The 27,347-nt window shown below is 38.7% G+C and overlaps 1 protein-coding gene across 2 annotated transcripts in view; it reads left to right on the forward strand.

Annotated features, from left to right (window-relative positions):
- Positions 1-27,347, forward strand: part of VPS13A (vacuolar protein sorting 13 homolog A) — a 267,901-nt gene that overhangs the window by 10,405 nt on the left and 230,149 nt on the right. For both annotated transcript variants that reach the window (XM_005683796.3, XM_018052091.1), the window contains exons 2-3: positions 20,024-20,067; positions 22,688-22,730. In XM_005683796.3, coding sequence (XP_005683853.1) covers positions 20,024-20,067; positions 22,688-22,730 — 87 coding nt within the window. The remainder of the gene's footprint in view (positions 1-20,023; positions 20,068-22,687; positions 22,731-27,347) is intronic.

Genomic DNA, 27,347 nt, shown 5'->3' on the forward strand with positions numbered 1-27,347 from the left:
ACTTTCACAGCATCATCGTTTAGAATTTAAAATAGGTCAACTGAAATTCCATCACCTCCACTAGCTTTGTTCGTAGTGATGCTTCCTAAGGCCCACTTGACTTCACATTCCAGGATGTCTGGTTCTAGGTGAGTGATCACACCATCATGATTATCTGGGTTGTGAAGATCTTTTTTGTATAGTTCTGTGTTTTTTTTTTTTTTTTTTTTACTTTACAGTATTGTATTGGTTTTGCTATACATCAACATGAATCCACCACGGGTGTACACGTGTTCCCCATCCTGAACCCCCCTCCCTCCTCCCTCCCCTACCATCCCTCTGGGTCGTCCCAGTGCACCAGCCCCAAGCATCCAGTATCATGCATCAAACCTAGACTGGCGATTCATTTCTTATATGATATTATACATGTTTCAATGCCATTCTCCCAAATCATCCCACCCTTTCCCTCTCCCACAGAGTCCAAAAGACCGTTCTATAAATCTTTGTCTCTTTTGCTGTCTCGCATACAGGGTTATCATTACCATCTTTCTAAATTCCATATATATGCGTTAATATACTGTATTGGTGTTTTTCTTTCTGGCTTACTTCACTCTGTATAATAGGCTCCAGTTTCATCCACCTCATTAGAACTGATTCAGATGTATTCTTTTTAATGGCTGAGTAATAATCCATTGTACCACAGCTTTCTTATCCATTCATCTGCTGATGAACATTTAGATTGCTTCCATGTCCTGGCTATTATAAACAGTGCTGCGATGAACACTGGGGTATACGTGTCTCTTTCAATTCTAGTTTCCTCAGTGTGTATGCCCAGCAGTGGGATTGCTGGGTCATAAGGCAGTTCTATTTCCAGTTTTTTAAGGAATCTGTACACTGTTCTCCATAGTGGCTGGACTAGTTTGCATTCCCACCAGCAGTGTTAAGAGGGTTCCCTTTTCTCCACACCCTCTCCAGCATTTATTGCTTGTAGACTTTTGGATCGCAGCCATTCTGACTGGTGTGAAATGGTACCTCATTGTGGTTTTGATTTGCATTTCTCTAATAATGAGCGATGTTGAGCATCTTTTCATGTGTTTGTTAGCCATCTATATGTCTTCTTTGGAGAAATGTCTGTTTAGTTCTTTGGCCCGTTTTTTATTGGGCCATTTATTTTTCTGGAATTGAGCTGCAGGAGTTGCTTGTATATTTTTGAGATTGTTTGTCAGTTGCTTCATTTGCTATTATTTTCTCCCATTCAGAAGGCTGTCTTTTCACCTTGTTTATAGTTTCCGTTGTTGTGCAGAAGCTTTTAATTTTAATTAGGTCCCATTTGTTTATTTTTGCTTTTATTTCCATTATTCTGGGAGGTGGGTCATAGAGGATCCTGCTGTGATTTATGTCGGAGAGTGTTTTGCCTGTTCTCCTCTAGGAGTTTTATAGTTTCTGGTCTTACGTTTAGATCTTTAATCCATTTTAAGTTTATTTTTGTGTATGGTGTTAGAAAGTGTTCTAGTTTCTTTCTTTTACAAGTGGTTGACCAGTTTTCCCAGCACCACTTGTTAAAGAGATTGTCTTTACTCCATTGTATATTCTTGCCTCCTTTGTTCATATGAGGTGGCCAAAGTACTGGAGTTTCAGCTTTAGCATCATTGCTTCCAAAGTAATCCGAGGGCTGATCTCCTTCAGAATGGACTGGTTGGATCTCCTTGCAGTCCAAAGGACTCTCAAGAGTCTTCTGCAACACCACAGTTCAAAAGCATCAATTCTTCGGCCCTCAGCTTTCTTCACAGTCCAACAAAACTCTCACATCCATACATGAGCACAGGAAAAACCATAGCCTTGACTAGATGGACCTTAGTCAGCAAAGTAATGTCTCTGCTTTTGGATATGCTATCTAGGTTGGTCATAAGTTTTCTTCCAAGGAGTAAGCATGAAGAAGGCTGAGCGCCGAAGAATTGATGTTTTTGAACTGTGGTGTTGGAGAAGACTCTTGAGAGTCCCTTGGACTGCAAGGAGATCCAACCAGTCCATTCTGAAGGAGATCAGCCCTTGGATTTCTTTGGAAGCAATGATGCTAAAGCTGAAACTCCAGTACTTTGGCCACCTCATATGAAGAGTTGACTCATTGGAAAAGACTCTGATGTTGGGAGGGATTGGGGGCAGGAGGAGAAGGGGACGACAGAGGATGAGATGGCTGGATGGCATCACTGACTCGACGGAAGTGAGTCTGAGTGAACTCCGAGAGTTGGTGATGGACAGGGAGGCCTGGCGTGCTGCGATTCATGGGGTCTCAAAGAGTCAGACATAACTGAGCAACTGAACTTAACTAGGTGTAGAGTTAGGTTATTTATTTGACTTTTTTCTTGTTTCTTGAGGTATGCCAGTATTGCTGTGAACTTTCCCCTTAGCACTGCTTTTACAGTGTCCCACAGGTTTTGGGTTGTTGTGTTTTCATTTTCATTTGTTTCTATGCATATTTTGATTTCTTTTTTTATTTCTTCTGTGATTTGTTGGTTATTCAGCGGCATGTTGTTCAGCCTCCATATGTTGGAAGTTTTAATAGTTTTCTATTAAATAGTTTTCTATTTAATAGTTTACTCCTGTAATTGAGATCTAATCTTACTGCATTGTGGTCAGAAAAGATGCTTGGAATAATTTCAACTATTTTAAATTTACCAAGGCTAGATTTATGGCCCAGGATGTGATCTGTCCTGGAGAAGGTTCTGTGTGCACTTGAGAAAAAGGTGAAATTCATTGTTTTGGGGTGAAATGTCCTATAGATATCAGTTAGGTCTAACTGGTCTATTGTATCATTTAAAGTTTGTGTTTCCTTGTTAATTTTCTGTTTAGTTGATCTGTCCATAGGTGTGAGTGGGGTATTAAAGTCTCTCACTATCGGAGAAGGCAGTGGCACCCCACTCCAGTACTCTTGCCTGGAAAATCCCATGGACGGAGGAGCCTGGTAGGCTGCAGTCCATGGGCTCGCTAAGAGTCAGACACGACTGATCGACTTCACTTTTACTTTTCCCTTTCATGCATCGGAGAAGGAAATGGCAACCCACTCCAGTGTTCTTGCCTGGAGAATCCCAGGGACGAGGGGAGCCTGGTGGGCTGCCGTCTATGGGGTCGCACAGAGTTGGACACGACTGAAGTGACTTAGCAGCATTATTGTATTATTGTTAATTTCCCCTTTCATACTTGTCAGCATTTGTCTTACATATTGCGGTGCTCCTATGTTGGGTTCATATATATGTATAATTGTTATATCTTTTTCTTGGATTGATCCTTTGATCATTATGTAGTGTCCTTTGTCTCTTTTCACAGCCTTTGTTTTAAAGTTTATTTTATCTGATATAAATATTGCTACTCCTGCTTTCTTTTGGTCTCTATTTGCATGGAATATCTTTTTCCAGCCCTTCACTTTCAGTCTGCATGTGTCCCCTGTTTTGAGATGGGTCTCTTGTAGACAACATATATAGGGTTCTTATTTTTGTATCTATTCAGCCAGTCTTTGTCTTTTGGTTCAGGCATTCAACCCATTTACACTTAAGGTAATTATTGATAAGTATGATCCAATTGCCATTTACTTTATTGTTTTTTGTTTGAGTTTTTACACCATTTTTGTGTTTCCTGTCTAGAGAATATCCTTTAGCATTTGTTGGAGAGCTGGTTTGGTGGTGCTGAATTCTTTCAGCCTTTGCTTGTCTGTAAAGCTTTTGATTTCTCCTTCATATTTGAATGAGATCCTTGCTGGGTACAGTAACCTGGGCTGTAGGTTTTCTTTCATCACTTGAAGTATGTCTTGCATTCCCTCCTGGCCTGAAGAGTTTCTAATGAAAGATCAGCTGTTATCCTTATGGGAATCCCCTTGTGTGTTATTTGTTGTTTTTCCCTTGCTGCTTTTAATATTTGTTCTTTGGGTTTGATCTTTGTTAATTCGATTAATATGTGTCTTGGGGTGTTTTACCTTGGGTTTATCCTGTTTGGGACTCTCTAGGTTTATTGGACTTGGGTGATTATTTCCTTCCCCGTTTTAGGGACGTTTTCAACTATTATCTCCTCAAGTATTTTCTCATGGTCTGTCTTTTTGTCTTCTGGGACTCCTATGATTCGAATGTTGGGGCGTTTAACACTGTCCTGGAGGTCTCTGAGATTGTCCTCATTTCTTCTAATTCGTTTTTCTTTTTTCCTCTCTGATTCATTTATTTCTACCATTCTATTTTCTACCTCACTAATCCTATCTTCTGCCTCCGTTATTCTACTATTTGTTGCCTCCAGAGTGTTTCTGGTTTCATTTATTGCATTATTCATTATATATTGACTGTTTTTTATTTATTTTTTATTTCTTATTTCGTCCTTGTTAAACTTTTCTTGCATCTTCTCAGTCCTTGTCTCCAGGCTTTATCTGTGATTCCATTTTTATTTCAAGATTTTGGATCATTTTCGCTATAATTATTCAGAATTCTTTATCAGGTAGATTCCCTATCTCTTCCTCCTTTGTTTGGTTTAGTGGGCATTCTTCCTGTTCCTTTACCTGCTGAGTATTCCTCTGTCTCTTTATCTTGTTTATATTGCTGTGTTTGGGGTGTCCTTTCTGTATTCTGGCAGTTTGTGGAGTTCTCTTTATTGTGGAGATTCCTCGCTGTGGGTGGGGTTGTACTGGTGGCTTATCAAGGTTTCCTGGTTAGGGAAGCTTATGTTGGTGTTCTGGTGGGTGGAGCTGGATTTCTTCTCTCTCGAGTGCAATGAAGTGTCCAGTAATGAGTTATGAGATGTCAGTGGTTTTGGAGTAACTTTGGGCAGCCTGTTGCTGGAGAATTTGCGTGGCATGTCTTGCTCTGGAACTTGTTAGCCCTTGGGTGGTGCTTGGTTTCAGTGTAAGTATTGGAGGCGTTTGATGAGCTCTCCTCAATTAATGTTCCCTGGAGTCAGGAGTTCTCTGGTGTTCTCAGGATTTGGACTTAAGCCTCCTGCTTCTGGTTTTCAGTCTTATTTTTATAGGAGTCTCAAGACTTCTCCTTGTATACAGCACCATTGATAAAACATCTAGGTTAAAGATGAAAAGTTTCACCACCGTGAGGGACACCCAGAGAGGTTCACAGAGTTACATGGAGAAGAGAAGAGGGAGGAGGGAGTTAGAGGTGACCTGAATGAGATGAGGTAGAATCGAAAGAGGAGAGAGCAAGCTAGCCAGTAATCACTTCCTTATGTGCACTCCACAACTGGACCACTCAGAGATGTTCACGGAAGTTATACAGAGAAGAGAAGAGGGAGGAAGGAGACAGAGGTGGCCAGGAGGATAAAAGGGAGGAATCAAAAGGAGAGAGACAGATCCAGCCAGTAATCAGTTCCCTAAGTGTTCTCCACCGTCTGGAACACGCAGAGATTCACAGGGTTGGGTAGAGAAGAGAAGCGAGAGGGAGGAGACAGAGGTGACCTGGTGGAGATAAAGGAGAGTCCAAAGGGGGAGAGAGCAGTCAAGCCAGTAATCTCACTCCCAAGTAAAAATGGGTACTGAAGATTGGGTTCTTAAAGGTACAAAATTGATAACAAATACCAAAAAGCAAAGATTAAAAATCTAGAGTAGAGGTTGGAATTTCAAAAATACAATATTAAAGAAAAGAAAAAAAAGTCACAGAAATTGTTAAAAAAATATATATATATGAAGTTTGCTTTAAAAAAATAGGGTCCTTTTTTTTGCAAAATAATAGTCGGTTATAAAAGTGAAAATTAAAGGAGTAGTAGAGGACCTAAAAATTAAAAAAAAAATTAAAAAAAGAATGATTGTAAAAATAGTAAAAGTATATCTAGGACTCTTCTCTTGTGGTGTTGTGGGCAGTGTGAGGTCAGTTCATTTTCGGATAGTTCCTTGGTCCGGCTTATATTTCTCAAGATCTATAGGCCCCTTCTTATGCAGTCGTTACTAACTACATGGTTTTAATCTATTGCACCTGTCACTTCCAAGGCGGTTCCCTCTGTTTTAGCTTCTTCTGTTTGCTGGTCTCTTCAGTGTTCAATTTCTGCCCTGACAGAATGGGGTGGTGGTGGACGCTTTCTTAGGCTCACTTGTTCAGTCGCACTGTGGGGAGGGAGGAACGCTGCAAACAACACTGGCGTGTGCTCGCAGTGTACGGCCTGTGTGCTGTCCCTGCCCACGCTGCTCAGGCTCTAGGTTGCTCCACCGGGAACCGTCCAAGGCCGGCCCTGGGCTGCATGCACCTCCCAGGTCTAAGCTGCTCAGGCTCAGGCACTCGGGCAGCCCTCAGAGGCGCAGACTCGGTTGGGCCTGCGTTTTGTGCCCTTCCCAGGTCCGAGCAGCTCAGGTGACCAGGTGTTTGGCGAGCGTGGTTGCCGCGACTTACCGCCGCCTGGCCCTGCTGCTCGGTTCTCTGGGCGTACAGCTGGCGCACCTTCTCAGGCGGATGCTGACCGTCCAGAACCCTAAGAAGGCTTAGCAAAGAAGCCTGCTTGCAATTTGGTAGATAATGTCCCTCTGGGGCTGTGATTGCCCGCTTCTGGCTCTGGTTGCCTGTCACCGGAGGGGGATGGTCTGCAGCCGGCTAATTCTGTTGCTTCCTTTGTTCTGTGTGCGGTCTTGGTGGTGTCTTGAGGTGAAGTGAAGTCGTTCAGTCGTGTCCGACTCTTTGCGACCCGTGGACTGTAGCCTACCAGGCTTCTCCGTCCATGGGATTCTCCAGGCAAGAATACTGGAGTGGGTTGCCATTTCCTTCTCCAGGGGAGTCTTCCCGACCCAGGGATCGAACCCAGGTCTCCCGCATTGGAGGCAGACGCTTTAACCTCTGACCCACCAGGGAAGATCTTTAGGTTAGGGCTTTTTCGTGTGGTAGCTATCCCACAGTCTAGTTTGCTAGCTCAAGTTAGTTCCCTCGGATTGCCCTCAGGGCATTCAGGCCCAGTGCTTACTCTAAGCAAAGCAGCCTGTGCCTCCCTGCCCAGCCCCTGCTTGCTAGTGGCGGGTGCAGGCATCTGCGCTGCTTCTCCGCTGGGGGAGTTACCGCTGGGCTCGTAATCTGTGGGTTTTAATTATTTTTTTATTTTTCCTCCCTGTTATGTTGCCCTCTGTGCTTCCAAGGCTCGCCACAGACTCCAGTGAGAGTGTTTCCTGGTGTTTGGAAACTTCTCTTTTTTTAAGACTCCCTTCCCAGGACTGAGCTCCTTCCCTACCTCTTTTGTCTCTTTTTTTGGCCTTTTATATTTTTTCCTACCTCCTTTCGAAGACAATGGGCTGCTTTTCTGGGTGCCTGATGTCCTCTGCTGGCATTCAGAAGTTGTTTTGTGGAATTTACTCAGCGTTTAAATGTTATTTTGATGAATTTGTTTGGGAGAAAGTGGTTTCCCCGTCCTATTCTTCCGCCATCTTAGGAGCGCCTCTCTCTTCTGTGTATTCTTGCCACCTCGTCTTAATATCTTCTGCTTCTGTTAGGTCCATACCATTTCTGTCCTTTATCGAGCCCATCTTTAAATGTTCCCTAGGTCTTTAATTTTCGTTAAGAGATCTCTAGCCTTTCCCATTCTATTATTTTCCTCTATTTTGTTGCATTGATCACTGAAGAAGGCTTTCTTATCTTTGCTTGCTATTTTTTGGAACTCTGCATTCAAATGGGTATATCTTTCCTTTTCTCTTTTGTAAAAATGCAAAATGGTTGTCTGAGGAGGCCTTATAAACTGCTGTGAAAAGAAGAGAGTGAAAGGCAAAGGAGAAGAGGACCACTGTAGTACTGGTTTTTATATTTGCCTATTTATCTGCCTTTACTGGAGAACTGTATATTTCTCTGTAAGTTCAAGTTAGCACTTAGTATTCTTTCTTTTGTACTTGTAGAACTTTAAAATTTCTTGTAAGACAGCTGTCTTGGTAATGAACTCCCTCAGTTTTTATCTGACGTTAGTATCTTAATTTTACCCTCCTTTTTGCTGGGTATAATGTTTGGTTGACAGTTTTTCAATTTTAATTCAGTACTTTAAATATATCATTCCCTTGTTACTTTGCTTGCACTGTTTCTGCTGAGAAATCCATGATAATCTTATTGAAGATCCTTTGTACACGTGAAGTTGCTTTTCTCTTGTTGCCTTTAATAATCTCTCTTTCATTATTCTGTTTCTCGCTTGAGATTCTTGAAATTTGTATATTTGTGTGTTTCCCCAAATTTCTAGCTATTATTTGTTCAAATAAGCTCTGTATTTATCTTTCTTCCTTGTGGACTCCATGATTAATATACTGTATCTCTTCTCCTGGACTCCCATTGTGTATGTATTGACCTGCTTAATGATGTACCATAAGTTCCTTAGCCTCTGTTCACTTTTCATTTTTTTCTTTTTTGTTCCTAGTATTTTCAAATGACCTGTCTTCAGGTTTTCTAATTTTTTATTTTTTTTGCTTGTTGAAGACTGGTTTGGATTTTCTCTAGTGAGTTTTCAATCCAGTTATACCTTACACCTCTATTGGGTGTGTGTGTGTGTTTTCTGCTTTCTTTCAAGACTTATAGTTGGTGGAACTTATGTACAACTTCGTATAAGTTTCAGGTGTGCAACATGTTGGCTTGATACATTTGTGTATTGCAGTGTGATTACTAGCATAGCTTTAGCTAACACCTCTATCGTGTCACATATGCATCATTGTTGTGTGTGTGTGTGGTCGGAATGCTCAAGATTTAGTCTCTCAACAGTGTTGAAGTATATAATACAGTATTTTGGCTGTAGTCACTCTGCTCTGCATTAGATCTCCAGAACTTAATTACCTCCTAGTTGCAAGTTTGTGTTTTTTAACATTTCCCCAATTCTCCCACATTCTAATCCCTGGTCACCACTGTTCTACTGTTTCTTTGCTTGCTTGCTAAGTCGCTTCAGTCGTGTTCGACTCTGTGCGACCCCATAGATTGCAGCCCACCAGACTCCCCGTCCCTGGGATTCTCCAGGCAAGAATACTGGAGTGTGTTGCCATTGCCTTCTCCAGTGCATGAAAGTGAAAAGTGAAAGTGAAGTCGCTTGGCCGTGCCCGACTCTTAGCGACCCCACGGACTGCAGCCTACCAGGCTCCTCCGTCCATGGGATTTTCCAGGCAAGAGTACTGGAGTGGGGTGCCATTGCTGTGTCTTTAAGTTTGACTTTTTTAGATTCTTGAAATAAATTATATGATATAGTGTTTGTCTTTCCTTGTCTGTCTTATCTCACTATAAACCCCTTAAAGGGGGTCCATCCATGTTGTTTGAAATGACAGGAATTTCTTTTTCATGGCTTCGTATTCCCTTTACATATAAACCACATCTTCTTTATCTATTCATCTTAATGACACTAACTGGTTTCCATATTTTGGCTATTGTGAATAATGTGCAGTAAACACAGGAATGCAGAAATCTCTCTGGTACCCCATTTTCTTTGCCTTTGGATATATATGAAATGGATTCAGTTCAGTTCAGTCGCTCAGTTGTGTCCGACTCTTTGCGACCCCATGAATCGCAGCACGCCAGGCCTCCTTGTCCATCACCAACTCCCGGAGTTCACTAAAACTCATGTCTATCGAGTTGGTGATGCCATCTCATCCTCTGTCGTCCCCTTCTCCTCCTGTCCCCACTCCCTCCCAGCATCAGAGTCTTTTCCAATGAGTCAACTCTTCGCATGAGATGGCCAAAGTACTGGAGTTTCAGCTTTAGCTTCATTCCTTCCAAAGAACACCCAGGACTGATCTCCTTTAGAATGGACTGGTTGGATGTCCTTGCGGTCCAAGGGACTCTCAAGAGTCTTCTCCAACACCACAGTTGAAAAGCGTCAATTCTCTGAATCATATTCAAGATTTTTTAGTCACCATTTTCTGCAGTTAGATTATGGTATGCCTAGGGGTAAACTTTTTATTATTTCCCTGCTTGGTATTTTTGGAACTTCCTGGCTGTGTGGTTTGGTGACTTTATCATTAATTTCAGAAATTTCTTAGCCATTATTGCTCCAAATGTATACATTTGCTCCTCTCTCCTTTTTTGCCTCTGGTATTCCTATTATGCCTAGGTTACAGCTCTTAGAATTGTCCTACAGTTCTTGGACATTGTTTCATCATTTTAATTTTGCCTTTCTCTTTACATTTCAGTTCAGAAGTTTTTATTATTTTATTATGGAAGTTTATCTATTTGGAAGCTTATGTTATTAATATTTACATATCTTTCAGCTTGCTGATTTTTTAAAAAGTGTGTGAAATGACTTAAACTTTATTTAAAATGTACATTTTCAAACTTATTCAGTATTGTAAATTTATGGACAGGACAAAATAGAAATTATCACATAGTCACATTTTATTTTTATTTCTAATTTATTTTTTCATTGAAGGAAAGAGTCTTTAAATCTGTTAGTGCTTTACAATTTTCGAAAGTTTCACATATAGTTCATACAATCACATAATAACCTTTTCCCCCTTCATCTCTATATTGTTGCTCCCTACTTCCCTCTCCCCAATGGTAACCACTAGTTTGTTCTGTATATCTGCGAGTTTGCTTCTTTCTTGTTTTCTTCACTAGTTGGGTTTTTTAAATATACTTTTCTGATTTATTTCACTTAGCATAATGCTTTCCAGGTCTGTCTGTTTTGCTGCAAATGGCAAATATTTTATTCTTTCTTATGGCTCTTATTCCATTTTATGTGTGTATTACATTTTCTTTATCCATTCATCTATTGATAGACACTTAAGATGCTTCCATTTCTTGGCACTTGTATATAATGTGGCTATGAGCATTGGAGTGCATGTATTTTTCTAATTAGTGTTTTTTTTTTTTTTCCTGAATATATACCCGGGAGTGGAATTGCTGAGTCATCTGGTAGTTATATTTTTAGATTTTAAGAAACTTCCACACTGTCTTCCACAGTGGCTGCATCAATTTACATTCTCACCAACTGTACCAGGGTTCTCTCTTCTCCATATTCTTAGCAACATTAGTTACTTGTGTTCTTTTTGATGACAACCATTCTGACAGGTGTGAGGTGATATCTTACTGTGGTTTTGATTTGCATTTCCCTGATGATTAATGATGTTGGGTGTGTTTTCATATGCCTGTTGCCCATCTTCATGTCTTCTTTGGGAAAATGTCTATTCAGTTCCTTTGCTCATTTTTCAGTCTTTTTTTTTTAGCCGCTGTATGTGGTATGTCAAGTCTTAGTCCCCTGACCGGGGGTCAAGCCTGAGTCCCCCCCATACAGTGGAAACATGGAGTCTCAACCGCTGGACCCCCAGGGAATTTAATTTCTCGGGGGGGGGGGTTGATATTGAGTTGTATGAGCTGTTTTTTTTAAAAAAATCAATTTATTTTAGTTGGAGGATAATTACAATAGTGTAATGGTTTTTGCCATACATAACATGAATCAGCCATGGGTATACAAGTGTCTCCCCATTCTAAACCCCCTCCCAGCTCCTTTCCCACCCCATCCCTTTATGTTGTCCCAGAGCACCAACTTTGGGTGCTGCTTCATGCATTGGTCTCTGAACTCACACTGGTCATCTGTTTTACATATGGTGATGTACATGTTTCAGTGCTATTCTCTCAAATCATCCAACCCTCTCCTTCTCCCACTGAGTCCAAAAGCATGTTCTTTATGTCTGTGTCTCTTTTGCTTGCCTGCATGTAGTATTGTCAGTACCATCTAAGTTGTGTATATATGCGTTAATATACAGTGTTTGTCTTTTTCTGACTTACTTCCCCTCTGTATAATAGGTTCTAGGTTCATCCATCTTATTAGAACTGACTCAAATGAGTTCCTTCTACTAGCTGAGTAATATTCCATTGTGTATATGTACCACAACTTCCTCATACATTCATCTGTTGATAGACATCTAGGTTGCTTCCATGTCCTGCTGCTGCTAAGTCGCTTCAGTCGTGTCCGACTCTGTGCAACCCCATAGACGGCAGCCCACCAGTCTCCTCCATCCATGGGATTTTCCAGGCAAGAATACTGGAGTGGGTCGCCATTGCCTTCTCCGTGTCCTAGCTATTGTAAATAGTGCTGCAGTGAACCTTGCTGTACATGCGTCTCTTTCAGTTCTGGTTTCCTTGTGGTGTATGCCCAATATTGGGATTGCTAGGTCTATGAGCTGTTAATATACGTTGGATGTTGTCTCCTTATTGGTCTTATCATTTGGAAATACTTTCTCCTACTCAGTAGGTCTGTCTTTCTGTTTCGTCGATAATTTTCTTTGCTGTACAAAAACTTTAAGCTTAATTAGATTCACTTTTTCTGCCTTTTTCTTGCTATAGAAGATGGATCCAAAAAAATACTGCTGCAATTAGGTCTTTAATCCAGGTTGAATTTATTTTTGTATATGGTGTTATAAAATGGTTTAATTTTATTCTTTTACATGTGGCTGTCCAGTTTTCTCAGCACCACTTACTGAAGAGACTGTTTTCTCCATTGTATATTCTTGTAGACTAATTGACTGTAAATATGGGGATTTACTTCTGGACTCTCCTCTTACATTGATCAATGTGTCTGTTTTTGTGCCAGTACTATACTGTTTGGATGATGATTTTTTTGTTGTTTAGTTGTTTGGTCATGTCCAACTCTTTGCAGCCCAATGGACTGCAGGATGCCAGGCTTCCCTGTCCTTCACTGTCTCCCAGAGTTTGCTAACATCTTTTAATGATAGCTTTGTAGTATAGTCTGAAGTCAGAGAGGGTGATTGCTCCAGCTCTGTTCTTTTTCAAGATTGTTTGGGCTATTCAGGGTCTCCTGTGTTTCTATGCAAAATTATTTGTTCTTGTTCTGTGAAAAATACCATTGGTGTTTTGATAGGGGTTACATTGAGTCTATACTTCGCATTGGGTAGTATGATTATTTTTTGTTTTTTTTTTCCTGAATACAGGTCTTGTACCTGTTTGGTTAGATTTACTCCTAGATACTTTATTCTTTTTGATGCAGCTGGAAAAGGTCAGTTTTCATTCCTGTCCCAAAGAAAGGCAATGCCAAAGAATGCTCAAACTACCGCATAATTGCACTCATCTCACATGCTAGTAAAGTAATGCTCAAAATTCTCCAAGCCAGGCTTCAGCAATACGTGAACCCTGAACTTCCTGATGTTCAAGCTGGTTTTAGAAAAGGCAGAGGAACCAGAGATCAAATTGCCAACTTCTGCTGGATCATGGAAAAAGCAAGAGAGTTCCAGAAAAACCTCTATTTCTGCTTTATTGACTATGCCAAAGCCTTTGACTCTGTGGATCACAATCAACTGTGGAAAATTCTGAAAGAGATGGGAACACTAGACCACCTGACCTGCCTCTTGAGAAATCTGTATGCAGGTCAGGAAGCAACAGTTAGAACTGGACATGGAACAACAGACTGGTTCCAAATAGGAAAAAGAGTACGTCAAGGCTGTATATTGTCACCCTGCTTATTTAACTTATATGCAGTGTACATCATGAGAAACGCTGGGCTGGATGAAGCACAAGCTGGAATCAAGATTGCCAGGAGAAATATCAATAACCTCAGATATGCAGATGACACCACCATTATGGCAGAAAGTGAAGAGGAACTGAAAAGCCTCTTGATGAAAGTGAAAGAGGAGAGTGAAAAAGTTGGCTTAAAGCTCAACATTCAGAAAACTAAGCTCATGGCATCTGGTCCCATCACTTCATGGGAAATAGATGGGGAAACAGTGTCAGACTTTACTTTTTGGGCTCCAGAATCACTGCAGATAGTGACTGCGGCCATGAAATTAAAAGACGCTTACTCCTTGGAAGAAAAGTTATGACCAACCTAGATAGCATATTCAAAAGCAGCAATATTACTTTGTCAACTTAAGGTCCATCTAGTCAAGGCTATGGTTTTTCCAGTAGTCATGTATGGATGTGAGAGTTGGACTGTGAAGAAGGCTGAGCACCGAAGAATTGATGCTTTTGCACTGTAGTGTTGGAGAAGACTCTTGGGAGTCCCTTGGACTGCAAGGAGATCCAACCAATCCATTCTGAAGGAGATCAGCTCTGGGATTTCTTTGGAAGGAATGATGCTAAAGCTGAAACTCCAGTTTCACCTCATGCGAAGAGTTGACTCATTGGAAAAGACCCTATGCTGGGAGGGATTGGGGGCAGGAGGAGAAGGGGACGACAGAGAATGAGACGGCTGGATGGCATCACTGACTCGATGGACGTGAGTTTGAGTGAACTCCAGGAGTTGGTGATGGACAGGGAGGCCTGGTGTGTTGCGATTCATGGGGTTGCAAAGAGTCGGACACGACTGAGCAACTGAACTGAATGGAATCTATATATATATATATATATTTTTTTTTTTTTTTTAAATAGTGTATGGAAATGCAACGGATTTCTGTATGTTAATTTTGTATTCTACAATTTACAGAATTCATTGATGAATTCCAGTAGTTTCCTGGTGGCATCTTAAGGATTTTCTGGGTAAAGTATCATGTCATCTGCAGTGATGATTTTAACTTTTTCCTTCCCAGTTTGGATTCATTTTATTTCTTTTTCTTCTCTGCTATGGCTAGGACTTCCAAATCTATATTGAGTAAATGTGGCAAGAGTGGACATACTTGTCTTGTTCTTGATCTTAGAGGAAATGCTTTCAGCTTTTCAGCATTGAGTATAATATTAGCTGTGGGTTTGTCATATATGGTCTTTGTTTTGTTGAGATATGTTCCCTCTCTGCTTGCTTTCTGGAGCATTTTTCTCATACGTGTTGAATTTATCAAAAGCTGTTTCTGCATCTGTTGAGAGAGTCATAAGGTTTTTATTCTTCAGTTTACTAATGTGCTGCAACACACCGATTGTTTTGTGGAGATTGAAAATTCCCTGCATCCCTGGGATAAATTCCATTTGATCATGGTGTATAAGCCTCTTAATGTATTGTTTTAGTCAGTTTACTAGTATTTATTGAGAATTGTTGCATATGTGGTCATTAGTGATACCAGCCTGTTATTTTAGTTTTTCTGCGGTATCTTTGGTTTTGGTATCAAGACGATGGTTTCCTCATGGAATGAGTTTGGAAGTGTTCTTCCTGTGATGTTTATGGAGTAGTTTTAGAAGAATAGGTGTTAACTCTATGTTTGGTAGAATTTGCCTGTGAAAGCATCAGGTCCTGGAGTTTTTGTTTATTCGGAGTTTTTAATCACAGGTTAAATTGTAGTTCTTGTCGTTGGTCTGCTCATGCTTTCTTTTACTTCCTGGTTCAGTCTTGAAGACTTTCTATGTTTTCAAAGTAGCAGGTTTTTAGTTTCCTTTTTCTTTTCTATTTTCTTGGTCTCTATTTCACTTATTGCTGCTTGATGTTTATGATTTCTTTCTTTGCGCTAACTTTGAGTTTTGCTTGCTCTTTATCTAGTTGCTTTAGGTATAAAGTTAGGATTTTTTCATTGAGATTTTTCCTGTTTCCTGAGGTAAGCTTGTATTGCTATAAACTTCCCTCATATGACTGCTTTTGCTGCTTCCCATAGGTTTTGGATGTTGTTTTTTCATTTGTCTCTAGGTATATTTAAAATTTCCTCTTTTACTTCGTCAGTGATCCATTGATTGTGTAGTAACATATTGATTAACCCATGTATTTGTGTTTTTTGAAGTTGTTTTTAGTGTTTTTCTGACCTTATAGCTTTGTGGTTGGAAGAGATGCTTGATACAATTTCAGTTTTCTTAAATTTACTGGGGCCTGCTTTGTGGTCCAACATGTGATCTATTCTGGAGAATGTTCTATGTGCATTTAAAAAGAATGTGTATCCTGCCACTTTTTGATTGAATTCTGTCTGTATATCAGTTAAGTAGATGCGGTATAGTCTGTCCTTTAAGTAAAATTTATTTTAATTGGAGGCTAATTACTTTATAGTATTGTGGTGGTTTTTGCCATAGATTCACATGAATCGACCATGGGTGTACATATGTTCCCCATCCTGAACCCCCCTTCCACCTCCCTCCCCATCACATCCCCCAGGGTCATCCCAGTGCACCAGCCCTGAGCACCCTGTCTCATGCATTGAACCTGGACTGGTGATCTGTTTCACATATGATAATATACATGTTTCAATGCTATTCTGTCAAATCATCCCACCCTCACCCTCTCCCACAGAGCCCAAAAGTCTATTCTTTACATTTGTGTCTCTTTTGCTGTCTCGCATACAGGGTCATCATTACCATCTTTCTAAATCCCATATATATGCGTTAATATACTGTATTGGTGTCTTTCTTTCTGACTTACTTTACTCTGTATAATAGGCTCCCAATTTCATCCACCTCATTAGAACTGCTTCAAATGTATTCTTTTTAATGGCTGAGTAATATTCCATTGTGAATATGTACCACAGCTTATCCATTTGTCTGCTGACGGACATCTGGGTTGCTTCCGTGTCCTGGCTATTGTAAACAGTGCTGTGATGAACATTGGGGTACACGTGTCTCTTTCGATTCTGGTTTCCTCGGTGTGTATGCCCAGCAGTGGGATTGCTGGGTCGTATGGCAGTTCTATTTCCAGTTTTTTAATGAATCTCCACACTGTCTCTGTAGTGGTATACTAGTTTGTAGCAATCTTTAAAGTATTTCATGTGATATAAATATACCTAGCTAAGCTTTCTTTTGATTTCTGTTTACATGAAATACCTTTTTTCATCGTTTCTCAGTGTGTGTGTCTCTAGATCTGAAGTGAGTCTTGTGTAGTGGGTCTTGTTTCTGTATCCATTCAGCCATTCTGTGTCTTTCAGTTGGAGTGTTTAGTCCACTTATATTTAACTTAATTATTGATATGTATGTTCTTACTGTCATTTTGTTAGCAGTTTTGTATTTGTTGTTGTAGGTTTTCTCCCTTTCTCCCCGCCCCGCCCCACCTGCCCCCTGCCACCTTTGTTCTCCTGTGATTTGATGAGTATCTTTTGTGTTACATTTGGGATTCCTTTTCTCTTTTGTGTGTATATCTATTATAGATTTTGGTTTGTGGTCACAGTGATGTTTTTGTGTATAGCACTCTATGCAAAACATAAAAGCTCAAACATCCCTACATGAGAAAGGAAATACTTTTAAGTCCAGGAAGTGCAGAGTCCCATGCATGATAAACCCAAGGAGGAGCTCACAGAGACATACGTTAGTCAAATTGACAAAAATTAGACAGTGAGAAAATACTAAAAGCAACATGGGAAAAAAACACACATAACATACAAGAGAATCTCTATAAGGTTATCCCCTGATTTTTAGGAGAAACTCTGCAGGCTAGAAGAGAATGGCACAATATATTCAAGGTGATTAAATGATAAAATCTACCTTAAGGAATACTGTACCCAGCAAGGCTCTCCTTGAGATTTAATGGAGAGATCAAAAGTTTACAGTCAAGCAAAACCTGAAAGGGTTCAGCACTGCCAAATCAGCTTTACAACAGTTGTTAAAGGAACCTTCTTTAGGTGAAAAAAGAAGACCGTAATTGAAAACAAGAATATTATTAAACGAAAAGGTCACTGGTAAAGGCAAACAGACAGTAAAGGTAGGAAGTCATCCACACATACAAAACTAGTAGCGAGGTTTAAAGATAAAAGTAGAAAAGTTATCTACACCCACAATAAGCTGCTGTTGTTTGGTTGATCAGTTTTGTCCAACTCTTGTGGCCCCATGGACTATAGCCCACTAAGCTCCTCTCTGTGTGGGATTTCCCAGGCAAGAATACTGGAGTGGAGTGACATTTCCTTCTCCAGGGGATCTTCCCCAGGAATCAGACCTGTGTCTCCTGCATTGACAGGCAGCCTTGACCACTGAGCCACCAGGGAAGCCCAAAATAAGCTGTTAAGGGATACACAAAATAATGAGATACAAAACATAGTATGAAAAATAGTCATTGTGAAGGGATACAAAAAATAATTAGATACGAAATTTAGTATCAAAAATAGTCATAGTGAAGGGAGGAGAGTGCAAATACATGTTTTTAAAAAAATGCATTTGAGATCAGCAACTTAAAACAGTTGTATAGATTGCTGTGTGAAACTTGTCGTAATCAGAGAAACCCCAAATCTAAAATCACTTGTACTTTAAATGGTACTACTAATATCTAATTTTAGTTTTATATGTGAATATTAACTTTGGACAAATTAAATGTTGTTACCTCTTAATTTTTCTTCAGTGATATGTAGTTTTCATTTTGTTGCACTGGAAGCCCTTTTAAAATTTGTTAAAATATATTTGATAGAAATATTTTTTCTATCAGGTTTAATTTTAACCAGTAATAGAGATATATAACATTATAGACTTAAAGCTATTTATTTAGAGGAGATACATTTTAATATAAAATAACGTTTTACAGTATAATGCTTTTTCCAGTTGTACTAATTCATCTTATATCTGTGCAGTATATTGATTAAAAAAAAAATCAAAGCTGCCAGTTCAAAGAATTAGCCATAAATGTTAAGTTTAAACTATACTATTGAACATTAGAGTAGAAAAAATAATAAGTGGTACTCCATATACCTATGTCATTCACCCAATATATATTGGTCAGTACCCCAATATATTAATGTTTGTTTCTAATTGTACAAGTCACTTCTATTAGATGTTCACTGATGTTTACGTCTTGGTGTTTTTCCTGTATATCATGTGAACATCTAGACAACAGTTCAGTTCGGTTCAGTCGCTCAGTTGTGTCTGACTCTGCGATCCCATGAATGGCAGCACGCCAGGCCTCCTTGTCCATCACCAACTCCCAGAGTTTACCCAAACTTATGTCCATCGAGTCAGTGATGCCATCTAGCCATCTCATCCTCTGCCATCCCCTTCTTCTCCCGCCCCCAATCCCTCCAAGCATCAGGGTCTTTTCCAATGAGTCAACTCTTCGCATGAGGTGGCAGGAGTTTCAGCTTCAGCATCAGTCCTTCCAAAGAAATCCCAGAGCTGATCTCCTTTAGGATGGACTGGTTGGATCTCCTTGCAGTCCAAGGGACTCTCAAAAGTCTTCTCCAACACCGCAGTTCAAAAGCATCAATTCTTCGGCACTCAGCTTTCTTCACAGTCCGACTCTTACATCCATACATGACCACTGGAAAAACCATAGCCTTGACTAGACAGACCTTGGTTGGCAAAGTAATGTCTCTGCTTTTGAATATGTTATCTAGGTTGGTCATAACTTTCCTTCCAAGGAGTAAGCATCTTTTAATTTCATGGCTGCAGTCACCATCTGCAGTGGTTTTGGAGCCCCCCAAAATTAAGTCTGACACTGTTTCCACTGTTTCCCCATCTATTTCCCATGAAGTGATGGGACCAGATGTCATGATCTTCGTTTTCTGAATGTTGAGCTTTAAGCCAACTTTTTCACTCTCCTCTTTCACTTTCATCAAGAGGCTTTTTTAGTTCCTCTTCACTTTCTGCCATAAGGGTGGTGTCATCTGCGTATCTGAGGTTATTGATATTTCTCCCGGCAATCTTGATTCCAGCTTGTGCTTCATCCAGCCCAGCGTTTCTCATGATGTACTCTGCATAGAAGTTAAATAAGCAGGGTGACAATATACAGCCTTGATGTACTCTTTTTCCTATTTGGAACCAGTCCATTGTTCCATGTCCAGTTCTAACTGGTGCTTCCTGACCTGCATATAGGTTTCTCAAGAGGCAGGTCAGGTGGTCTGGTATTCCCATCTCTTTCAGAATTTTCCACAGTTTATTGTGATCCAGTAGCTCATATTCAAATTACTGCTTAAAAGTGAAGGCATTCATTTTCTGTAGCAGAATTAAAATAGAGCAAGATATGACAACACTCAGTGTCTCTAATTAATAAGAAATCCCTATTAATCTCACATGGATGAATTAAAAATCTTTTCAGTTGCTCATTGGAAATATACTTAAGTGCAGTCATTTTTTCCAGTAATTCCTTGCATCATGCTATGTTGGTAGAGTCATATTATTGGTATAATTTTGATGAAAATGTATCCATTATCCTTGAGCTACAGCTGTATAGGTCAGAACTTATAATAAATGATGTAAAGTATACCTACCTTGTTAAAATAAAGTTTATTTGAATATTTCACCTTGTTAAAATAAAGTTTATTTGAATATTTCACTTTTAGTTTTTTATTCTTTTTTTTTTTTTTTTCTTTTAGGAGCTGTGGCCCTGAAGAATCTTGAAATTAAAGAAAATGCCCTGGTATGTTTTGACAGTAGACACTTTCTTAGGTTCCATGTTAGGTTCCATGAACAGGTTACATTTAGGTTACATGAACATCTTCCTGATTTGTCATCTTAAATTATTAAGTTTAAGAAAACTTAAAATAATTTGTATAAACATGAATTTTGCAAAATGGACTTTCAGTAGTAGAAATACAACCTGACTGTAATTTCCCCCATTAAAAATATTTCTAAAATTTCTCTCTTCCTGTATGCTTTCATTTTAGATTTTTAAGTTACCTCTCCAGTCATCTTCAGGTTTTGTTCCCCTGGTACCATTTTAATCATATATATTTTTTTGCCATAGAATACAGTAGCATTAACAGTGTTGTGCAGCCATCATCAGTATGTATTTCTGAAACATTTTTATTACACTAAGGAAAGCTTTGTCTCCAGTAAGAAATAACGTAATTCCCCATTCCCTTTCCCCATTCACCCTGCTAGCTTCTGCTTCTCTTAATTTGCTTATTCCAAGTACCTCATGTGAATGGAATCATGCTGTGTTTGTCATTTTTTATCTAGTTTACTTAGCATAATTCCTTTAAGGTTCATCCATGTTGTAGCAGTTATCAGGAAATCACTGCTTTTTATGAAGGCTGAATAGTATTTTATGTATATACTGCATTTTGGTCACTTATCTGTTGATGTCCACTTGGGTTGTTTTTGCCTCTGTCTCTTGTGGATAATGCTGCTATGAATATTAGTATTCACGTCTGTTCAAATCCTGGGTTTCATTTCCTGTGGGTAAATACTTAGGAGTGAAATTGATAGATTATTTGGTAATTGTATGTTGAGCCTTTTTAGGACCTCCCACGCTAAGTCCGTAAAGAATTCACCTGCAGTGCAGGAGGCCCGGGTTTGATTCCTGGGTTGGGAAGATTCCCCTGGAGAAGGAAATGGCAATATACTCCAGTACTATTGTTCGGGAAGCTCAGAGATGGAGGAGCCTGCTGGGCTGCAGTCCATGGAGCCGCAGGGGTTGGGCCCCGCTGCGCCATTGAACTGCCGCCACCCTGTTCCCATAGCAGTTGAGCCACATTATGCAGGCGCACCTTGGAGATTTTGTAGGCTTGTTTCCAGCCCGCTACAGTGAAGTGAATACTGTCACAGTAAAGCAAGTCACAGAAGTGTTTGGTTTCCCAGGGTATTAAAAATTATGTTTACACTATGTGTGTATATGCTCAGTTGCTCAGTCACGTGTGTCTCTTTGCAACCTGACGGACTGTAACCCACCATGCTCTTTGTCCATGGAATTTTCTAGGCAAGAACACTGGAATGGGTTGCCATTTCCTTCTCCAGGGGATCTTCCCAACCCGAAGATCAAACCCACGTCTCTTGCATCTCCTGCATTGGCAGGCAGATTCTTTACCACTGTGCTGCCTAGTCTAAAAAAACAGTGTACGTACATCAGTTAACAACTAATGCTGTTGGGAAAGTGGCACTGATAGATTTCCTTGGTGAAGGATTGCCACAAACCTTTAATTTGATTTAAAAAAACAAAACGACAAAACCAAAACAAAAAAACCAGTATCTGGGAAGTGCAACAAAGTAAAGCACAATAAAATGAAGTTTACCTGAATTCCCACCAGCAGTACATGAATTCTAATTTTCCATATCCTTGACAACATTTACTTTCTGTTTTTTTTTGATGATAACTATCCTAATGAGTATGAAGTGGTAAATCTTACTGGTTTTCCTTAGTACTTCTCTAATGATTAGTGAGGTTGAGCATCTTTACATGTGCTTGTTGACCATTTTTATATGTTCTTTGGAGAAATGTCTATTGAAAAGCATTGCTAATTTTGTAAAATCATGGGGTTTTTTTTGGGGGGGGGTGGTGCACTTTGGTTCTTTACATATTTTGGATATTTCCCCTTGTCAGAAGATATGATTTGCAAATACTTCCTCACATTTTGTGGGTTGTCTTTTGCTTCTGTTAACAGTGTTATATACAAACATTTTTTATGTAAAAAATTAAATTTTGGTGAAATTGGATTCATCCTTTTTTAAAATTGTTGTTGCCTGTGCTTTTCATGTGATATCCAAGAAATCACATGATTTTGTTTTCTTCTGAATGTTTTATAGTTTTTGTTCTTATGTTAGACCTTTGGTTCATTCCAAGTTAATCTTCATATATGGTATAAGATAAGGGTCAACCACATTCTTTTTGTAGGTGGATATCCAGTTATCCTAGTACCGTTTATTGAAAAGGTTGTCTTTTCTCCCACTGAATGAGGAGAAATTTATTTGAGGATATTTTTTGCACTAGTGGTTTAGTTTCCCTTCAAATACACACTGACAGTGAAGTTTCCCACTTTCTTTTCTTTTTCAAACAGTGTAAAAGCTATAATGATTCTGATATGAGTAACTTTGATGGTCAGTACTGCTGTAGAATCTTTCGCTATTTAAGGTGATCAGGCTCTAAATTTTATGGATTTGAAGATATTGCAGTTATGTATTTAGAAACTTAATAAGTATTGAAGGTAAAGAGAAGGTGTAAGTTAACTTAAATCCCTTAAGTAATTTTGGGAAGAAAAAATTAGTTATGTGTTTTGCAAACTGTGTATGTACTAAGATTTTACATATGTATTTTTTTGTAGAGTCAACTGGATGTACCATTTAAAATTAAAGTTGGCCATATAGGTAAGCTGTCTTTATTATTTGTATGTCCTCCTGTTAGACATGTAACCAGAATAATATGTCTAATATCGCTATAATGTGACCTTTATAATGTTTCTGAGTATAAATTAAAACAATCATGTGTTTTCACCTATATAAAACTTTGTTGCGTAACTGAATATGTGTTGTGATCCATATATCCCTTGTTGAATACCTGTGAAATACTTTTAAAAAATATTTATTTTTAGCTGTACTGGGGCTTTGTTGTTGCAGGTGAGCTTTCTCTAGTTGTAGTGAGTGGGAGCTACTCTCAAGTTGTGCTGTGAGGGCTTCTCATTGCAGCAGTTTCTTTTGTTGTGGAGTACAGGCTCTAGGGCATGGGGGCTTCAGTAGTTGTAACATGGGCTTAATAGTTAGAACTTGTGGGCTCCAGAGTGCAGTGTGGGCTCAGTAGTTTTGGCACACATGCCCACTTGCCCAGTGACATGTAGTGTCTTCCTGGACCAGGGATCGAACCAGTGTCCCTTGCATTGCAATGTGGATTCTTAACCCCTGCCACCAGGGAAGCCCCAATACTTGTGAAATTATACATCTTGTTAAGTGTTGAAATGAGTTGAGATCCAGAGCATTAAAACTAATGGAGAGAATGACTGTCTCAGTTTCTTAAGTTTCTGACTAGTTATCATTGCTGTATTCTGATTGGTCATGGATAAACGGTATAAGGAATTGGGTCTGGATCCTCCAGGCAGTTTGGTCAGGAACCAATCAAAAACCTGGTTTCCGTTCTGCTAGTTTTCTAGGAAACACTATGTTAATTTTCTTGTATTAGATTTCCAGTTTTTGTGGTTTACATATATTGGTTGAGCAGAATATACTGGCTCAATATACTAGTTGAGCAGAAATTGATTCAAATGTGTTTAATAAAGACATATATGTTTCATTTCTTAAATTATTTCAGTTTATTAACTTTATTGGTTTACATATTGTACAAGATGATAGTATTATTATTTGGGACTTAAAATTAGTATTATGCAGGTAATTTGTGTAGAAGAATTTATATAATGTTATTGCAGTGTATTGGTGTCACTTGGAGAACAAGGTGTTTTGAAAGCTCATTATCTGATGAAAATCTCCACAATTTTGTGCTCTTATAGTTGGTATTAGGCCATATGCCAAAGAAACTTTTTCCATTTACATTGCTAGGACTGTAATTCTGTTTCTCTTCTTCCTTTTGCCCCCATAATTTAAACACTACTTAGTATAAATAAAATGGGGAAAATGTCACCCATTACTTTTCCACCTAATATATTTATTTTTGCAAATTTTTATATGTTTTTTTACATGTGAACGTTTTGACTTGTAGTCATGGTGTATGTAGGATTTTATGTTTTAAAATTATCATTAATAAAGATTCCTCATAATCCATATTGATTTGACCTCCTTTTTTCTCAATATTGCATATTACAAAATTTGAACAATGTAATCTTATTTCTGTTGGGCCAAAAATTTACAGTAAATGTTTTCATATACTTTTTGAAAGTATTCTGAAAGTCATTGAATTTTATAACCTATGATCATTGTAAATCAGTGTATATAAATTTAACATCTAGAAAAATATATAAGGACAGTAGGTAGACTTGGTTTCATTTAGTGCCTTCATTATTTCTGTTCTCTCTTTTCTGACCATGTTTAAAAATGATGACAGGGTAAATTTTCAGTGTTAATATAAGGTGGTAGAAAGTACACTGAACTGATACCTAATACATAAGATAATCTTGAGACTCATTTAAGGTGTCATTTGCATATCTCTATCATAGAAACTGCCATTCTTTAATATCATTATTGTTTTTACTTCTAGACAGTAAGTTTTTTGAGAAGTGGATTTAATTTTAAAATTTTAATTTTATCATATCTTCACTTAGCACAATACTTGGCTTATAGTAGGAATACAGTCTGCTTGCTAAATGAAGTACACATTTCCAAATGAGTGATGTAGTGGTACAACCAGTTTTATAAGAACGTATTGTCCCCTTGCCATTAATGGGGGTTGTTAATCTTACTGATCTTTCAGAGTTTTCCTCATTTAAGATGCAGAATTACATACATATCAAATATACTTACATACACACTTTCAAAGTAATTGTTTTCATGTGGAAGATTTTTAAAGTACCTTCTTATGTATTTTTTCTGATTTTTCTAAATTTTCTGTAAGAAGCCTGCCCTTCATAAGGAAGGAAAAAAATGATTTGGTTTAAAACAAATGCTTAGTGGTACAAATGGTATATTGTTAGTATAGAAATTTAAAATGGCCACTATCTTCTCTGATTTTATTTTATTTTTTAATTTTTATTTTTACTTTATTTTGCTTTACAATACTGTATTGGTTTTGCCATACATTGACATGAATCAGCCATGGGTGCACATGAGTTCCCAATCCTCAACCCCCCTCCCACCCCATATCATCTCTCTGGATCATCCCCGTGCACCAGCCCCAAGCATCCTGTATCCTGTATCGAACATAGACTGGCGATTCGTTTCTTACATGATAGTATACATGTTTCAATGCCATTCTCCCAAATCATCCCACCCTGTCCCTCTCCCACAGAGTCCAAAAGTCCATTCTAAACATCTGTGTCTCTTTTGCTGTCTCGCATAGAGGGTTATCCTTACCATCTTTCTAAATTCCATATATATGTGTCAGTAGTATACTGTATTGGTGTTTTTCTTTCTGGCTTACTTCAGTCTGTATAATAGGCTCCAGTTTCATCCACCTCATTAGAACTGATTCAAATGTATTCTTTTTAGTGGCTGAGTAATACTCCATTGTGTATATGTGCCACTGCTTCCTTATCCATTCTTCTGCTGATGCACATCGAGGTTTTTTCCATGTCCTGGCTATTATAAACAGTGTTGCGATGAACATTGGGGTACACGTATCTCTTTCAATTCTGGTTTCCTCAGTGTGTATGCCCAGCAGTGGGATTGCTGGGTCTTAAGGCAGTTCTGTTTGCAATTTTTTAAGGAATCTCCACACTGTTCTCCATAGTGGCTGTACTAGTTTGCATTCCCTCCAGCAGTGTAAGAGGGTTCCCTTTTCTCCATACCGTCTCAAGCATTTATCACTTGTAGACTTTTGGATCGCTGCCATTCTGACTGGTGTGAAATGGTACCTCATTGTGGTTTTGATTTGCATTTCTCTAATAATGAGTGATGTTGAGCATCTCTTCATGTGTTTGTTAGCCATCCGTATGTCTTCTTTGGAGAAATGTCTATTTAGTTCTTTGGCCCATTTTTTGATTGGGTCATTTATTTTTCTGGAATTGAGCTGCATAAGTTGCTTGTATATTTCTGAGATTAGTTGTTTGTCAGTTGCTTCATTTGCTATTATTTTCTCCCATTCAGAAGGCTGTCTTTTCACCTTGCTTATAGTTTCCGTTGTTGTGCAGAGGCTTTTAATTAGGTCCCATTTGTTTATTTTTGCTTTTATTTCCAGTATTCTGGGAGGTGGATCATAGAGGATCCTGCTGTGATTTATGTCAGAAAGTGTTTTGCCTATGTTCTCCTCTAGGAGTTTTATAGTTTCTGATCTTACATTTAGATCTTTAATCCATTTTGAGTTTATTTTTGTGTATGGTGTTAGAAAGTGATCTAGTTTCATTCTTTTACAAGTGGTTGACCAGTTTTCCCAGCACCACTTGTTAAAGAGATTGTCTTTAATCCATTGTATATTCTTGCCTCCTTTGTCAAAGATAAGGTGTCCATAGGTGTGTGGATTTATCTTTGTGCCAGTACCATACTGTCTTGATGACTGTGGCTTTGTAGTAGAGCCTGAAGTCAGGCAGGTTGATTCCTCCAGTTCCATTCTTCTTCCTCAAGATTGCTTTGGCTATTCGCGGTTTTTTGTATTTCCATACAAATTGTGAAATTATTTGTTCTAGTTCTGTGAAAAATACCGCTGGTAGCTTGATAGGGATTGCATTGAATCTGTAGATTGCTTTGGGCAGTATACTCATTTTCACTATATTGATTCTTCTGATCCATGAACATGGTATATTTCTCCATCTATTAGTGTCCTCTTTGATTTCTTTCATCAGTGTTTTATACTTTTCTATATATAGGTCTTTAGTTTCTTTAGGTAGATATATTCCTAAGTATTTTATTCTTTTCATTGCAATGGTGAATGGAATTGTTTCCTTAATTTCTTTTTCTACTTTCTCATTATTAGTGTATAGGAATGCAAGGGATTTCTATGTGTTGATTTTATATCCTGCAACTTTACTATATTCATTGATTAGCTCTAGTAGTTTTCTGGTGGAGTCTTTAGGGTTTTCTATGTAGAGGATCATGTCATCTGCGAACAGTGAGAATTTTACTACTACTTTTCCAATTTGGATTCCTTTTGTTTCTTTTTCTGCTCTGATTGGTATGGCCAAAACTTCCAGAACTATGTTGAATAGTAGCAGTGAAAGTGGGCACCCTTGTCTTGTTCCTGACTTTAGGGGAAATGCTTTCAATTTTTCGCCATTGAGGATAATGTTTGCTGTGGGTTTGTCATATATAGCTTTTATTATGTTGAGGTATGTTCCTTCTATTCCTGCTTTCTGGAGAGTGTTTATCATAAATGGATGTTGAATTTTGTCA

This window comes from Capra hircus, chromosome 8 (assembly GCF_001704415.2).
Source record: "Capra hircus breed San Clemente chromosome 8, ASM170441v1, whole genome shotgun sequence".
In the NCBI taxonomy this organism is placed as follows: domain Eukaryota; kingdom Metazoa; phylum Chordata; class Mammalia; order Artiodactyla; family Bovidae; genus Capra; species Capra hircus.